Source organism: Thrips palmi, unplaced genomic scaffold (genome assembly GCF_012932325.1).
Source record: "Thrips palmi isolate BJ-2018 unplaced genomic scaffold, TpBJ-2018v1 HiC_scaffold_3, whole genome shotgun sequence".
NCBI lineage: Eukaryota > Metazoa > Arthropoda > Insecta > Thysanoptera > Thripidae > Thrips > Thrips palmi.
This window is the reverse complement of record NW_023144630.1, coordinates 4,149,548-4,163,912: the sequence shown is the minus strand read 5'-3', so window position 1 is coordinate 4,163,912 and position 14,365 is coordinate 4,149,548. Positions and strand designations below refer to the sequence as shown.

Here is a 14,365-nt window from a genome sequence, read left to right as displayed (position 1 = left end):
TCAGCTTGTCACTCTGGCCACACTCTGGAACACAATGGACGACAGGGTTTGCGAGAAGAGTGTCTTCCAAAATAAACCTGACGAAAAAATCATGCGGTCTTCCTTGTACTTACAATAATGTTCTCTGATCGATCCAGTGACATCTAGTTTTCCCACACGTAAAACTGTTCAATGAAAGTTGCTATCGGATGCTGAGGTTGGTAGAGGCCTGTCAGCTGATTTGCGGCCTTTGCGGCAGTGAGGCAGCGGCAGGAAGGAGCGGTTACGATGTTGGTTTCGCGCCATACCCGTTAGCACTAGCCCCGAGACGCACGGTTGTGGACGGATTCGCGCGAAGACAAGACAGCGACAGCGAAGACTGTGAACGACTCAAAGTGCCATCGCGAAGGACGGCAGCATGGCCGAGCGATTTGGAATGGCCAAGCCCGTAGACGGCGGCAACCACCTTGACGGAGACGTAGGTGAGTGAGTGCTCGCTGTGTGGCCCACAGTGGGCCAGAAGACCGGTGGAGGCGGCGCGTTTTGAGCTTCAGACTCGCTAAATGGGACTCGAACCGAACGTGTGACCCCACCAATGGATTGCTCTCCGAACGAGAAATCCATCGGTGGGGTCACACGTTCGTTTCGAGGCCTGTTTAGTGACTCTGGAGCTGAAAACGCGTCCAGAGTTTTGTCCACCTCCACCGGTCTTCTGGCCCACTACGTGGCCCACTGTGTGGCCCCCCGGGCCTTCGGCCCATCAAACTCTCCGAGGCAAGCTTCCATGGCGAGATGTGTTTCTGTTTCCTCAGTTGTGCCTGCATCGGACAGTGAAGACGAGTTCCCTCCAGCCTCAGTCTGCTTCGGAGGCCTGGAACCTGGGATTAAAATTTATTTCGACTCGCAAGGTAAGAAAAGCATCATAGTTGACGGTTGGAGTTCCGCAGTGGCGTGTGCATGAGTGTGTGTGTGTGTGCACCCCCGCCGATCCACCGATGATTATTTCTCCCCGCTTGCTGTGCGCAGGCAATGCTGTTCCCTGCAAGGCCGCGCGTGCCACTGCGGCGAGCACTGCGGCCACTGCACTGGTGGCCCGCGACTTGCTCGCTAACTCCCGGCTGCAGCCCCTACCTGATGCCCGACCGCCGCGGAAGTCCGCGCCAGGGGGCCCAGCGCCAACGGGCCGCTCCCCGGAGGCTAGGCCGGAGGGGCCTGAGCCTTGGCCCGAGCCGCGGTCACCCCCGGTGTCGCCGCCGGTGTCACCGCCGGTGTCCTCGTCTGGGAGTTCCAGCGGTTCCAGTCGTTGCGGCGGATGGCGGCGGTTCACTCTGCGCTCCAGCCCCGGGGCCTGGCACTCTCCGACCAAAAGCCCTCGCCGCGGCAGCAGCAGCGCTCCAGTCCGGGATTTTCTGAGGCGCTCCCCGCTGCGCTCCCCGCCCCTGCTCTGCAGCCCCTGCAGCCCGTCGGACGACGCGGACCACGCCGACCTGGCCACCGCCGCGAACCTGCGCGCCGCGGCCGACGCCCTGCGCGCCCTGTCCAGCGGCCCCAGCGGCCGGCTGTCCCTGCTCGACTTGGAGGTCTCGGCCAGCTTGCCCAGCCCGGGGCCCAGCCCGGGTGAGACTTCGCCGGCTCTCTCCGCCCCCTCCGCCGGCCGGCGCCTCGTCGACGTGGCGCTGGTGGCGCGCCGCACCTCCACGGACCACGACTACCCCATGCTGGACGTCGGCGACATCGTGGAGGTGGAGGCCGACGAGCCCGACGCCGACGAGGTCATGACCCCGGACAGCCTGGAGGGCCTGCACGGCCTGCACGGCCTGGCAGCACGGAAGACTGCCTGCTCCCCCCATCGCGGCTGCATTCAGGATGTGTCACTGCTTGTGCTCTCGCACGTGCGGAATGCACGGGCCATGGATCCACGATACACCAGCTCGGCCCCTGACAGTGGCGGTGCTCATGTCGATGGCGGCACATGCCCCGCCCCCGCCAAGGACGACGCCAGCCCCGAGGACGTCACCACCCTTGCCCATGGTTGTGCTTCCCTCGTCGATGACGTCACCACCCTTGCCCATGGTGGTGCCTCCCTCGTCGATGACGTCACCACCGCACTGTGCTCCTGTGGGCTTCCCTGTTCGTCAACAAGACATCCTGCACCCCAAAATGACCGCGGCCAACCCCTCCCCTCGCCCATGCCAGGATGGCTCGGACTTGGAGACCGCCGGGCTGTCCCTCGTCGGGAGCCAGAAGCCTGCGCCGCCAGTGTGTGTTCATCCTGTCGGCCTGGAAGGGGGCCTGCAAGGGGGCCTGGAAGGGGGCCTGCATGGCGACGCGCAGGAGGACTGTGGTGTTGCAGCCACGGACATGCAGCCAGTGGAGGAGGGGGTTGGGGGTGAAGATAGCTCCATGCAGCCCCAAGAGGCACTTTGGGACATGGACGGTCTCGGGAGTCTCAGTCTCGAAGAAGAGGTGGAGGGCCCCGCCAGCTCGGCTAGTTTGCACAGCCCTGACTTGTTTGGTAATGAAGAAAACATCGGCAGCTTGCCTAGCTCCTCCGGCAGCTGCCCCATACCAGCCAGCCAGTTTGTTTTCATGGCAAAGTCTCAGAGGGAAGTGCCTAGCAATGCTGACACAGACAGCTCTCTCGGAGAAATCAGTGATATTGAGAGCGTTGGTGGTGACATGGAAGACAGTCATGGTGGGCCTAGTCCAGCACGCCAATACTTTGTGCATTCAGACTTTGAAAATCAGGAAACTTTAGCTTCGCTAGCAGAAATTCAGGAGCATGAGAAAAATGCCTTTGGTTTAGTTGGTGCACAGTGCTTAGATTTCAATGTGCCATTGGATGCTTTTCAAAAGACTCCTTCAAAGCTAGTTTCTAGAAATTGGATTGTGGACATTGAGGCAGAAACTTTGCAGCAATTCCCTTATTACAAAAATGATTTTGAAGAAAACTCTCCTCATGGCCAACAACAAGATGAAGATGACGGTCATTCAGAAGAACAGCCCATCACTGAAAATGGTTTGCTGAGCGAAGAAAGTTGCAATATGCCCTCAGTGGATGAAGCTCAAATTTCTTATGGCTCGTCCTCAACTTCTACTTCTCCCAACAGGGATCTGGATGCCCTGCAACTAACTCAAAGTGCTCCACTAAAACGCAGAGCATCTTTCAAACGATCGGAGCAACTGAATGTGAAGCGAAGTAGGAGGAACTGGGAACAGTGGTATGAACAATTCAAGACTATTGTAACAACTGGAGAGCAGAAAAAAGTTGCACAGGCACAACTACTTTCAAAATTCTCCAATGAGACAGATGCAGAAGATAATGCTCAGGTTGATACTGATTTAGAAATGTTGAGTCCTGTGTTGTTTCAACACGAGATAAGTTGCAAGAGTGGATTGGAAGGTGTTTCCATTCCCCATTGTTCCACACCACTGAGCTGCAACCGAGGAGAGAGACCCTTTACCAATGCGTCACAAAGTCCTTTTGCTTTAACAGACAAAGATCAGTTAGTGCCTGAAGAGAACTGCCCCCCTAATGCAGAACCATGTAATTTTTACTTTTCTTTCTTCCTTTAAAAAAAAAAAACAAACTGTTGAATAGTTCTATTTTTTGTTAAATTATGTGTCTAACAAGTTAAAGTTTTCTCATTTTAGGCTGCAGCACAATGGCTTATCCATGTCAGAGGAGACTTTTTAACTGGGAAGAGCCATCATGGAAACCTTCTGCTTCAGAGGCAAATTCATCTGACCTAGAAAATGAACCGTAAGAAAACTATAACTTAAATCAACTATCTTGAATTTTTTTCGCCCCGAGTGGTAAGAAACTCATGTGTTGTGTGTTTTGCACAGGTCAGAAGAGCCACAACATCAATATATTGCTCAGAGATCTGTGCTCAGATTGGGTCTCTCCAAACGACATCGGCCTAAACCTTTACATCCGCAGAAGCCTAAATGGTGGGTGCTGCAACAATGCACTCTTCTGTAATTTTTATTTGAGAACTAATTTAATCACATCATAAAGGTAAATCTTAAGCACCTTAATTACTTAGAATTTTTTAACTTTCAGAGTCATGCTCAGATAAAATTCCTGCTCCAGGTGGCGAAAACAATCTGTGGCTGAAAAGAAATACACAATAGACATTAAGCGACGAAAATATTGTAACCGGTAATCAGCACCTCATAGTGATATTTATTTCAGTGAGAACCCTCTAACACTCACTTCTTGCTACAGAGCACCTTAGAAGGTTTTTCCAGTGGTGGGGGTGATCCATAGCTGCCATAATCTGAGCCAATCCATGTCTTTCTCTGAAAGCGGCCTATTGGCTGCCACTTAGAAGTTGGTATTGCTGCTGAACCTCTGTAACATATCAATTCAGCTGTCCAAGGGGTCTGCCTATTTGCAGATTGTCTGTTTTTATTCATAAGTTATTGAATATTTATATTTACACATTTGTTTTTACCTTTTAATGAATTTTTAAAGGATGTGTCATGTAAGAATGAATTTCATCTAATGTTTTCTTTGTTTCTTATTATTTTATATTTTTGCCAAGCAAAATTGTTACTTTTAGCCCAAAACAAATAAAAGTAATTTTCTGAGTACAATCAAGGTTTCTCCCTTTCACTGCTTGGTCACTCAAACGGGATAAACACAATTCAAGTAAGATAGAACTGTATTTACTACACAATAAGCAATCAGTCAATCAAGAATACGGCAGTGAAGTAAGTGAGCAAACAGCCAGCTCTTCTATTTAGTGCTCTGTTACAAAAAGAGACATCTCTAGGTGACATTTGCACACTACTCTAGACTATGCAGCACTTAATCTAAAATTGCTTTGAGAAGTACATAAACATTTCTAGTGCAACTAACTCCTAATCAGCATGTGTTGTGTAAAGAGAAAGGACTAAACATGCAAATGTGAGGGGTAGAAAAAAATTGGCTTTAGGATAACTTCATTTTTATTCCAAATCATGCGAGCATTTCTAACCACATTAAATGGTCAGATCAGAACTTGATTGAGCAACAAATATAAGTTACAAAAAAAAATTCTATAAAAAAATAAAATATAATGTCTGTTTACTTGCATCAACTTATGACAGTACAATTGAGTACAGAAAAATAAGGGCATGTGGAAAAAGATGAGTGTGTCTACCAAATACAACATAATTAAGTGGGTTTCTCTTGTTCTCTTGACTTCAAAATTGATATTAAGGGAATATAGTATTGAGATAAATTGCCCAAAAGACAGTAGATAACGTAAGACAGTACACGGCTTAACATTTCAGAATAAATCTTCACAAACAAATATTGGAATCTCATTAATTTATCATAAAGGAATCATACAAAAAGCAAATAAAAAGCTAAAAGAAGTGACATAAACATAAGGACAGGAAACTAGAAAAGCTAGTACTTAGGAACCTGAGTGGGATTAGTAATTGCTCCCAGTTTCATGTAATTGTACCTGTTTGTGGAACTTTGGTTTGGGGCTGCAACCTGGCTCATGGTAGGCATACTTGATGTGCTTGAATCACTTTTGGCCAGGGTCCCATCACCTCGTAACTCAGCAATGCACTTCCAACTATTCATGTAGTTTGCTGGAAGGGAAAGCATAAGTTAAAATCAAGTATGCAACTGCATATCCCAGAAAAGTTCGATATATTTTAATCGCCACTCACCCTTCCACAATCTAACACACCCATCATCACCAGATGAGGCTAGGATTGTGCCTAGGATATTCCAAGAAACACGCCACACTGTTCCTGAGAGATTGTCTTCAGGTTGAGCAGTTAATTGGACATTAAACCGTTGCGATGATCCTTCCCTAAAAGTAAATGTAAGCATGAGTGTTCTCTTAAATGATGAGGCAACAAACAAATTAAATTACGTAAACTTACGGGGGAGACCCAAGGGTAACAATACGAACGTCCTTGGTGGCAATGGCCAAAAGATGAAAACTTCTACCAAGATTTGGTGCAAATGCAATGTCATGCACTGGTTCAGTGACTCCAATAGATTGAAGTGATTCTGTTTTCGTCCACCGTCTGGAATTTTCACTGTATTCAAAGATGGCAACTTTGCTACCATTGAGTGGATTGGGATCATCACTGCCAACAGCTATCATAGGAGGATGTAACCTGCAATGCCGTATTGACGAGAAATTAATTACTGAAACAAACCCTGGTGTTCCTTCATTTCCAACAGACAGGCTAACCTGGAAAATGAATGACTCCATGTCAAGCAACTACATGGTAATTTGCATTGTACTTCAAATTGAAGAGTCCATTGGCTAAGATTCATAACATCGGGAGCTTCATAAATGCGAATTACACCATCAGTAGAACACGTTGCAAGTTGAAGACCCAGCGATTTCGGACCAAACTTGACATCAGTTACTGAAGTCCTTGAATCTACTAAATTTGTCCTTCGAATCCAAGTTTTCAAGCCTCTTTCACCTTGAGGGGGGGTTTCTCCAACTGAAATAGAAAACGTTGATGTGAAATTCATGATACATTAATACTGTTGTCATGTTTTAATTACAAATCTCAAAGATGACTAACTTATTTCCTCCCAAATAGCAGCAGTCCGATCAAACGAACATGTTGCGAGTACTTGTCCGAATTCTGGATGAGCCCAGGTAACTTTCCATACAGAGCCACTGTGAGCCTTCCAGCTGGCAGACAAAATCCAGTTCTTTTGTTCATCCTGATCCCAAACCTGAAAGCAAAGAACCAGAATAAAAATGAAGAGGAACAAACTTAAGAGCAAAAGAACACAGAAGTTAAAATAAAAATATAAATTCATTATTGCATGGAACAAGCAATTATTAAATCTGATTTGGCCATTTTACTGGGTATTCATAGACAAAATTCGACATAATAGTTACATGCATTATTACTAAAAATGTAAATAGTACCTTCACAGACTGATCACTTGAGCATGTTGCCATTCGTTGGCCATAATAATCGTAGGCAACATCATGGATAAGATCTTTGTGTTCAGCATTGATGCTGTGAGCTTCGAACATCCTGTTTTCGGAGGTTTAAATAGTTTCTTTTCCTTGTAGACGCACTACAGTAAAAAGTAAATAAATAACATAAACTTCGATTCCGCCGAACCAAAACCAACCTCTCTTTCGCTCGACCGACCGGTCGACAGTCGACAATAGAAGTAACAACATCAAAAACCAAATGATTGACCAAACAGGGTGGTTACATTGCGTTATAATGTTCTTATTTTACGATCATTGAATAAATTCAATTGAGAAATCAAAGTTTTAACTACAATTCTTTTCTGAAAAAATAGGAATGTAAACCAAGTATCAACTTTACACAATGAATGACGCGCTGCATGTTGGCAACAAAAACAGACGTCGCTACAGCAGAGGGCGGGAAATCCGCATCCGTGTGACACCGAACGAAAATCGGTCGTTTAAATTTGGGGCGCGATTTTGGGAAACGAGTGGGAAGTAAACTCATACAATGGTACTTCGAAGGTGGTTATTTCAGTAACTGCTCGTGATGGAGCTGTCGTCGTCTGGGCCGAGTGCGAAGTGCCACCAGGTGCCACCGCCCTAAACGGCAAACGGGCGAAGGCGCACAGTGGGCCAGAAGGCCGGTAGTGGCGGACAAAACTGTAGACGCGTTTTGAGCTCCAGAGTCGCTAAATGGGACTCGAACCGAGCGTGTGACCTCATCAATGGATTGCTCTCCGAACGAGGAATCCATTGGTGGGGTCACACGTTCGGTTTGAGTCCCGTTTAGCGACTCTGGAGCTCAAAACGCGTCTAGTGTTTTGGCCGCCTCCACCGGTCTTCTGGCCCACTGGTGAGGCGGTGCGACACATCGCGTGGCGCCATGCCATCCGTGCGGAGCGGAGGCCAGCAAGTCAAGCACGTCTCGATTCAACGACTTCTCGCATCCCTCGGGGCACTCGAGGCGCTCGTCGCTCCGTCTCTCTCGCACTCGTGGGGCGGTCCGTAGGGGTGCGAGAGAGACAGAGCGACGAAGCAGTGTTCGGAATCAGACGGCAGGTCAGCAGTGATTCCGGCCCGTTCCGGCCAGGCCAGGGAAGGTGACTCGCCCAGTGGGTCAGTTCCATAGATAGTGGCTACAGTCGGACTTGGATGTCGGGCAGGGTGGATCGTGATGGCCCGTCGTGCCTGCCACGCGCGCACGCGCACACTCACACGCACGCACGCAGCTGCTGCACAGCAAGTTACTCAAGTTGGACCGGTGAGTCAGTGGGCTGATTCCGCGGACAGCGTTCCGCCGCTGCCTCTCTCCCTCCCGCCCCTGCGGGACGCCCTGTGAGTGAGTGCGAGAGAGACAGAGCGACGCAAGCTTTGTTCGGCCGGCAGACTTGAATGCAGCGCGGGGTGCGGCGGGGTGCCGGTGGCGCGCCTGGTGAGGTGAGGGGGGAGTCAAGGGAAGTTCACACCGCGCAGCGCAGCAAACGCAGCAACGCAGCAACGCGCAGCAAGGTCTCCACGACGCGATTTCAAGGGTCGCGTTTCGGAAAGCCCCGTCCGCAGACTCTGTGTGTCTGTCCGTCTGTCTGCCCGTCTGTCTGCCCGTCCGTCCGACCGTCCAGGCGAGCATGCTCCCGCAGGACCGGCAGAGCTTGCAGGTCCATTAGGATGGGAAGCCAGCGAGACGCAGTGCATTCGTTAGCATGTTTTTAAAATCAAATTTGGCCGCGACCTTCATTGTGTGGTCCGCACTGGGCAAGGCACTGGGCCCGGCCTGGCGTGGCGGCCTGGCCGCCTGGCGGTCGGCGTGGAGCAAGGCGCGCAGGCACATCGTTTCACTCCGCGGTAGGCTACTCCACTCGAAGCCCGAATCGCTACGGTTCCTCTGGGTTCCTGAGCGCCGCGTTCTTCCGGTCCGCGTTCGCCTTCCCGGACATCCTGCCAGTGGTCTCTCTCTCGCACACACGTCACGTGGAGGTGCGAAAGAGACAGAGCGAGAATGGGCTCGGGCTAGCGCCTGCGAAATGGCATACGATCAATTGTGGTCTAGCCCTTAATGGTAATGGTAATGGCTAGGTAGGCACCATTAGCACTGCTGTGCACGCCGCTCGGGCGGGCTGCCTATCTCGAGTTCGCAGGCGCTTCGGCAGCACACTGAGAGACGAACTCGCTCTCGGTCGTTTGAGAGTCTTCTCTCCTTTTGCAGTGCCCTGGCAGTGCCCTGGCAGTGCCCTGGCAGTGCCCTGGCAGTGCCCGCGTGGGGCAGTCGGGCAAGCCCACCTGCCCGGGCCGCGTCCGAAGCAGTCCGAACCGGCGGCGAAAATTTGAAGCGCCGTCTCTGTCAGCGGCACAGGAGGCTGGCCTGCGCGCTGCTCGGCCAGCTCGGCGCGCTCGGCCGTTTCCGGAAACAGCCGAGTGCGTGCCGACGGGCCTTTCGGCCTCCCGCCTTGCGCGTCCGCCCCGCCCGGCCCGCCCGCCGATGGATACACTGCGATCCGCGATGAACCGAACAACCGGACCATGACCGGACGACCGGACCGGATCAGGAGCAGATGAAACAATCTCGCAATTGCAGCGTGCCGCCACTGCTAAGCCTGCCAAGCCCCACACTGCAAATCCGAGCACACTGCCCCGACAAGGGCGAAAAAAATCCCTGATGCGTTTTGAGCTCCAAGGAGTTCATCCTGACTCGGACCGAACGTGTGACCCCACCAATGGGTTCCTCGTTCGCAGAGCGAACCATTGGTGGGGTCACACCTTCGATTCGAGTCCTGTTTAGCGACTCTGGAGCTCAAAACGCGTCCAGGATTTTGACCGCCCGCCGGTTTTCTGGCCCACTGTTCGCCCGCGGATAAAGGGAGTGGTCTTGCAATGTTTCCAGCACGCTTTCCACGCCGCTGGCCTGGAAGGGAAAATCCCGATGGAAACTCGATGGGAATCCCGGCGCGAAACGCGTCACTTTCCTGGGAACAAACAAACCAGTCGCCATAAAGGTACCTACACCTACATGGCGGCGCGATGCGCGGCGCGCGATCGCCAGTGGAAGACTTTAGGATGGCTCGTTTCCAGCTCCAGCCTCTCCGAGCCTCTCCCACCGCCGGTTAGAATGTTTACCCGGCGTCGCTTCGGCGCTTGGCGCTTCGGCTCGTGCTCCACTCACGGGCAGCTCGGCTCAAAATAGCCCGGCCGGTAGGCAAAGCAAGGCGAAGCCGAGCGCCCCGGTGCGCCGGGTGGCCTACGTTCCCACCGCAGGCGCTCCGCCCGCCGGCCGCGCGCCGCCGCCGCTGTGTCGCACAGTGGACGCGCCCAAAATCCCGAACGCGTTCAGCTCCAGAGTCGCTGAATGGGACTGGAACCGAACGTGTGACCCCACCAATGGATTGCTCTCCGGACGAGGAGTCCATTGGTGGGGTCACACGTGCGGTTCGAGTCCTGCTCAGCGACTCTGGAGATCAAAACGCGTCTGGAGTCTGGACCGCCTCCACCGGTCTTCTGGCCCACTGCGATGCTGCGCTATGCTGCGTGACGGCGAGCGGCCATACGGCACGGCTCGTTGGCCGGGACCATGAACACAAAACGCCCGTGGAATTCCCTTCCCTTCGTTGCCGCCCGTTTCGGCCGTTTCGGCCGTTTTCACGCGCACACAGTGGCAGTCGATAATGTTTCAATCGTAATGGGCCGAATGTTCCCAGAGCCCTGGCACGGCAAGGCTGGCAGTCTGGCACCGTCTCACAGTGGGCCAGAAGACCGGCGGAGGCGGCCGAAACTCTAGACGCGTTTTGAGCTCCAGAGTCGCTGACCAGGACTCGAACCGTGCGTGTGACCCCACCAATGGATTGCTTGTTCGGAGAGCAATCCATTGGTGGCGTCACACGTTAGAGAGAATTAAAGCGTGCAACATGGCGAGACAAAGTGAAACGAATGAAAAATAAAAAACACATCATCTCGACATTACGCAGTTCTCACCGCCGCCTCCGCGGTGTTGTTTATGGCGTAGCGCGCGGAGCAGGTTCAGGGTCTTGCGCCTGTACTTATGCACACACACACACACACCACATTTAAGAGGCACCTTAAAACAATACAAAGAAGGTGGTGTTCGCGAACGCGCCGATCGAGGGTCCTCCCTCGGGTCCGCGGAGGAGGGGACCGGAGAGGACCGGAGGGGACGCCACAGGGAAGTCCCGCGGCATCGTGGTTGTTGTGGACGCGGAGGAGGCGAACCTCGTTACCGACAGTGCGGACACGGCGGCCACGCGCGGCAGCGTTCAATTTCCCACTTTTAAATCGGGCGCCTCGCTTAGCTGGTTCGGGGCCCGGCTTGCGCGGCTTGCGGTCGCCGTGGTCGCAGAATCCTCCACACCACACACTCGTCGCTCCGCCTCTCTCGCACTCGCGGGGCGCCCCGCAGGGCTGCGAGAGGGAGAGAGAGACGGAGCGGCCTGCAGTGGCTGCGACTCGCCCGCGAGTCCGCGACGTCGGCGATGACGCAGGAGCACTCGCAGGCACTGCCGCGGTATGAGTCTAATCGTTTTTTCTCGGTGATATTTTTCCGCTGCGGGGTCGCTGCCACCGCCGCCTCTACACGCGAAAACAGGAGTACAGGTGGACAGGCGGCTCGTGTTGTTCAGAACGTCGGCAACTTGCTTCGCGCCGGCTTGGTGGCGGTAGGGTAGCACAGTGGGCCAGAAGACCGGTGGAGGCGGTCAAAATCCCGGACGCGTTTTGAGCTCCAGAGTCGCTAAATGGGACTCGAACCGAGCGTGTGACCCCATCAACGGATTGCTCTCCGAACGAGGAATCCATTGGTAGGGTCACACGTTCGGTTCGAGTCCTGATTAGCGACTCTGGGGCTCTAAACGCGTCCAGAGTTTTGGCCGCCTCCACCGGTCTTCTGGCTCACTGTGGGGCGGCGCGGCGACGCAGGACCGCGGCCAGGACGCTGCTCAAGACGAAGACGCTCCGCGGGCTCCGCGGCGACCTTCGTGCCGGCGTGCCCGGCGTGCCGCCGGCCAGGCGAAGGGAGGGGGGCGCACACGCCGGGCAGGCCGGGCACGCCGGCACGGCTGGAGGCTGCGTGACGTCACGCGCGCTCCGTATAAAACTGGCGGTGCTCGCTCACATCGGCACTCGTTCCCTTGTTCTCGTCCCGCAGCAGTGCGCAGCAGCCTCTTATCAATCGCCATGATGCTCCGAGGCCTCGTCGCCGTGCTCCTGGTGGCCGCCGTGGCCGAGGCCGCCCTGACGCGCCGCGTGCGTCGGGACGACGACGACGACGAGAAGTACACCTCGCGCTTCGACAACGTGGACCTCGACGAGGTGCTCAACAGCGACCGCCTCCTCTCCAACTACTTCAGGTGCATCATGGACGAAGGCCCCTGCACGCCGGACGCCCGGGAACTCAAGCGTAAGTACACCGGTTTCTCCCTTCAGGACCCAGTGCAGTGGCGGGCAGAGCCCTTCGGGACAAGAGGGGGAATCTCGTCGACCCTCCTCGGCGCGACAACAGGCGACCCAACAATCCGAAAAGGGGCACTCTTTCTCGAAGATGCAGCAGTAGACCGAGACATTTGCCGCGCTTTTGGCGTCGGCTGTACCACCGCCACTCTAGATCTCGACCCGCGCGCGCGCGTCGCCTTTTGGTGCCGAATGTACCTGGCAGGCGCCTCGGATGACACGAATTTGCGGCCCATCATTAAGGTTACGTGTGCTGGCACCGTCAGGACCGTCGGGCCGCAGTTGTGCAACCGCGCCCGATCAAAGTCAGTGCCAGGCTGCCAGGTCCAAGTTCGGCGGCCCTGCAGCTCGGGAACGGGAACGGGTTCAGCGGCCCCGCTCCGAAGGGTCCCTTCGTCGCGCTGTCTCTCTCCAACTCGTGGGGCGTGTCTGCAGGGCCTGCAGGGCGTGAGAGAGAGAGACAGAGCGACGAAAGGATACGACTCTTCGGAGGGGACACCGGGGGACTCCCGTATTGCGTCACGGGCCGAAAAGAGGCTGCTCCAGGCTCCAGGTCCTGCAGGGTCGTCGCAGTGCCGCGGACGCGGAGTGCACCAGCGGGGACCGGGGACCGCCAGCGACCGGCTGCTGGCTAGACACAAACGTGATCTTGACATTGAGACTCTCCAGCGCGCGCGGGCAGACACACGCACACACTTGCCGCGCCAAGACAACTCTAATGCTATGCACTTGGCGCCTCGGCGCGACGCTCCCACGAAGGCACCAACTCACATTGTCTCCTTCGCTGCGTCCGCAGCTCGGGAATTTTTTTTCCGGTTCCGTCCCTCCTCCTTGCCGCCTCGCCCTGCCGGAACAAACTGCACGAAAAGAACCTTGGCTTTTTCCCTGTTGTTTGAATGCGCAGAGTTCATCCTTCTTATGAATCGCAGTCAAGTGGGATTATGCACCATTCATTGCGTTGCCAGCAAACAGTCGAGTCCTGCATAATAGCTTCCGATGAATGGAGACTGCAGGACAGGGACACTGTAAAAAAATGTTTTGTCGACACGATAGTTTTAGTAGTCCCAATGAACGAAATTTTGTCCACTGTTTTGAGAGCGAGCCTAACGACTTTCTTTTCTTTGTGCTGCAGGCGTGATCCCCGAGGCGCTGAGCGAGAAGTGCGCCAAGTGCTCGGAGAGGCACCGCGCCGGCGCCGAGAAGGTGCTCACCTTCCTCATCAAGAACAAGAAGGAGCAGTGGACCCGCCTGGAGAAGAAGTACGACCCCACCGGCCAGTTCCGCAAGCTGTACGAGGAGGAGGCCAAGCAGCACGGCATCAAGCTGTAAGCGGCTGACGACCACGACAGAGGAGGCGCCCTCGCAGTTGGCTTTCCAGTGTTGGCACCAATTTGGCGCGAAAAACCGCTTCGAGTCGTCGAACGCCTTCCTTCCACCGCCCCACCCACACGTTCACCATCGCGCATCCCATCCCGGTTCGAGGCACAACGTTTTGTTTGGCATTCCCCCTGGCGGGAAACGTGATCGACGGGCCATTCAATTAAGCAGTGTGCGCAAAAAGCCGAAAAAAAAGTCCATTTGTCACGTCGGGCTGTGAGTTTTTTGGGAAAAGACTGAGGCAAGTCGAAGAGGATTTATGATTGTTGACCACTTTGCACTCACCCCATTTTAGGATCCATGGTTACCATTACGCACCAAAATTGTTGGTGGTACAGAACTGATTGAAACTTGTATACTAGAAGCAATTGTGATAGTAAAAATAAACTCCGCTTCCAAACCACCTGGTTGTGTTCTTCATGTTCCTGGGCCCTTGGGAGAGTAGGGGTGCCCATTGGAAAGACCCGTTACGCTATCTTAGCCGGGCCGATCCGGACCCATGCTCCAGGCTCGCGGTCCGGAGATACCAAAGTGTCCGACAATCCAGGAATTTATTGCAAGCAGATCCTTAATTTTTCACCAAGACTGAG

General features: G+C 53.8%; 4 protein-coding genes across 5 annotated transcripts; 3 read left to right on the top strand and 1 right to left on the bottom strand.

The window, feature by feature from the left end:
• The first annotated feature begins 138 nt into the window (after positions 1-138).
• On the top strand, positions 139-1,921 carry LOC117648429. Its single transcript, XM_034390933.1, has 4 exons — positions 139-461; positions 792-887; positions 1,006-1,146; positions 1,845-1,921. The coding sequence occupies exons 1-4, from the start codon at positions 398-400 to the stop codon at positions 1,919-1,921; spliced, it is 378 nt and encodes a 125-aa protein (XP_034246824.1). The 5' UTR covers positions 139-397.
• Positions 1,922-2,117: 196 nt separating this feature from the next.
• Positions 2,118-4,581, top strand: LOC117648291. 2 transcript variants are annotated; one of them, XM_034390746.1, is made up of 4 exons: positions 2,118-3,526; positions 3,634-3,742; positions 3,829-3,933; positions 4,046-4,581. In XM_034390746.1, coding segments are annotated over exons 1-4 (1,602 nt in total). In that variant the 5' UTR covers positions 2,118-2,139; the 3' UTR covers positions 4,047-4,581. The 2 variants fall into 2 exon arrangements, with proteins under 2 accessions (XP_034246637.1, XP_034246636.1); XM_034390745.1 differs by having other exon boundaries at positions 3,829-4,000; positions 4,076-4,581.
• LOC117648292 (nucleoporin SEH1) lies at positions 4,020-7,144 on the bottom strand. The gene is made up of 8 exons (XM_034390747.1): positions 6,891-7,144; positions 6,535-6,691; positions 6,189-6,450; positions 5,872-6,111; positions 5,653-5,798; positions 5,388-5,571; positions 4,199-4,336; positions 4,020-4,095 (listed from the first exon to the last, which is right to left on the bottom strand). Exons 1-8 carry the CDS (start codon positions 6,999-7,001, stop codon positions 4,035-4,037), a joined length of 1,299 nt encoding a protein of 432 aa, XP_034246638.1. The 5' UTR covers positions 7,002-7,144; the 3' UTR covers positions 4,020-4,034.
• A 4,929-nt stretch (positions 7,145-12,073) lies between these two features.
• Positions 12,074-14,178, top strand: LOC117647811 (ejaculatory bulb-specific protein 3-like). Its single transcript, XM_034389775.1, has 2 exons — positions 12,074-12,348; positions 13,531-14,178. Exons 1-2 carry the CDS (start codon positions 12,126-12,128, stop codon positions 13,725-13,727), a joined length of 420 nt encoding a protein of 139 aa, XP_034245666.1. The 5' UTR covers positions 12,074-12,125; the 3' UTR covers positions 13,728-14,178.
• The last annotated feature ends 187 nt before the right edge of the window (positions 14,179-14,365 follow it).

Coding starts and splice junctions, on each gene's coding strand:
- LOC117648429 (XM_034390933.1), top strand. CDS start 398: ATGGCCGAGCGATTTGGAATGGCCAAGCCCGTAGACGGCGGCAACCAC. Junction 462..791: donor CCACCTTGACGGAGACGTAG/GTGAGTGAGTGC, acceptor CTGTTTCCTCAG/TTGTGCCTGCATCGGACAGT. Junction 888..1,005: donor AATTTATTTCGACTCGCAAG/GTAAGAAAAGCA, acceptor TGCTGTGCGCAG/GCAATGCTGTTCCCTGCAAG.
- LOC117648291 (XM_034390745.1), top strand. CDS start 2,140: ATGACCGCGGCCAACCCCTCCCCTCGCCCATGCCAGGATGGCTCGGAC. Junction 3,527..3,633: donor CCCCCCTAATGCAGAACCAT/GTAATTTTTACT, acceptor TTCTCATTTTAG/GCTGCAGCACAATGGCTTAT. Junction 3,743..3,828: donor TCTGACCTAGAAAATGAACC/GTAAGAAAACTA, acceptor TGTTTTGCACAG/GTCAGAAGAGCCACAACATC.
- LOC117648292 (XM_034390747.1), bottom strand. CDS start 7,001: ATGTTCGAAGCTCACAGCATCAATGCTGAACACAAAGATCTTATCCAT. Junction 6,112..6,188: donor TGGAGTCATTCATTTTCCAG/GTTAGCCTGTCT, acceptor ACGGCATTGCAG/GTTACATCCTCCTATGATAG. Junction 5,572..5,652: donor GTGTGTTAGATTGTGGAAGG/GTGAGTGGCGAT, acceptor TTTCCCTTCCAG/CAAACTACATGAATAGTTGG.
- LOC117647811 (XM_034389775.1), top strand. CDS start 12,126: ATGATGCTCCGAGGCCTCGTCGCCGTGCTCCTGGTGGCCGCCGTGGCC. Junction 12,349..13,530: donor GGACGCCCGGGAACTCAAGC/GTAAGTACACCG, acceptor TTTGTGCTGCAG/GCGTGATCCCCGAGGCGCTG.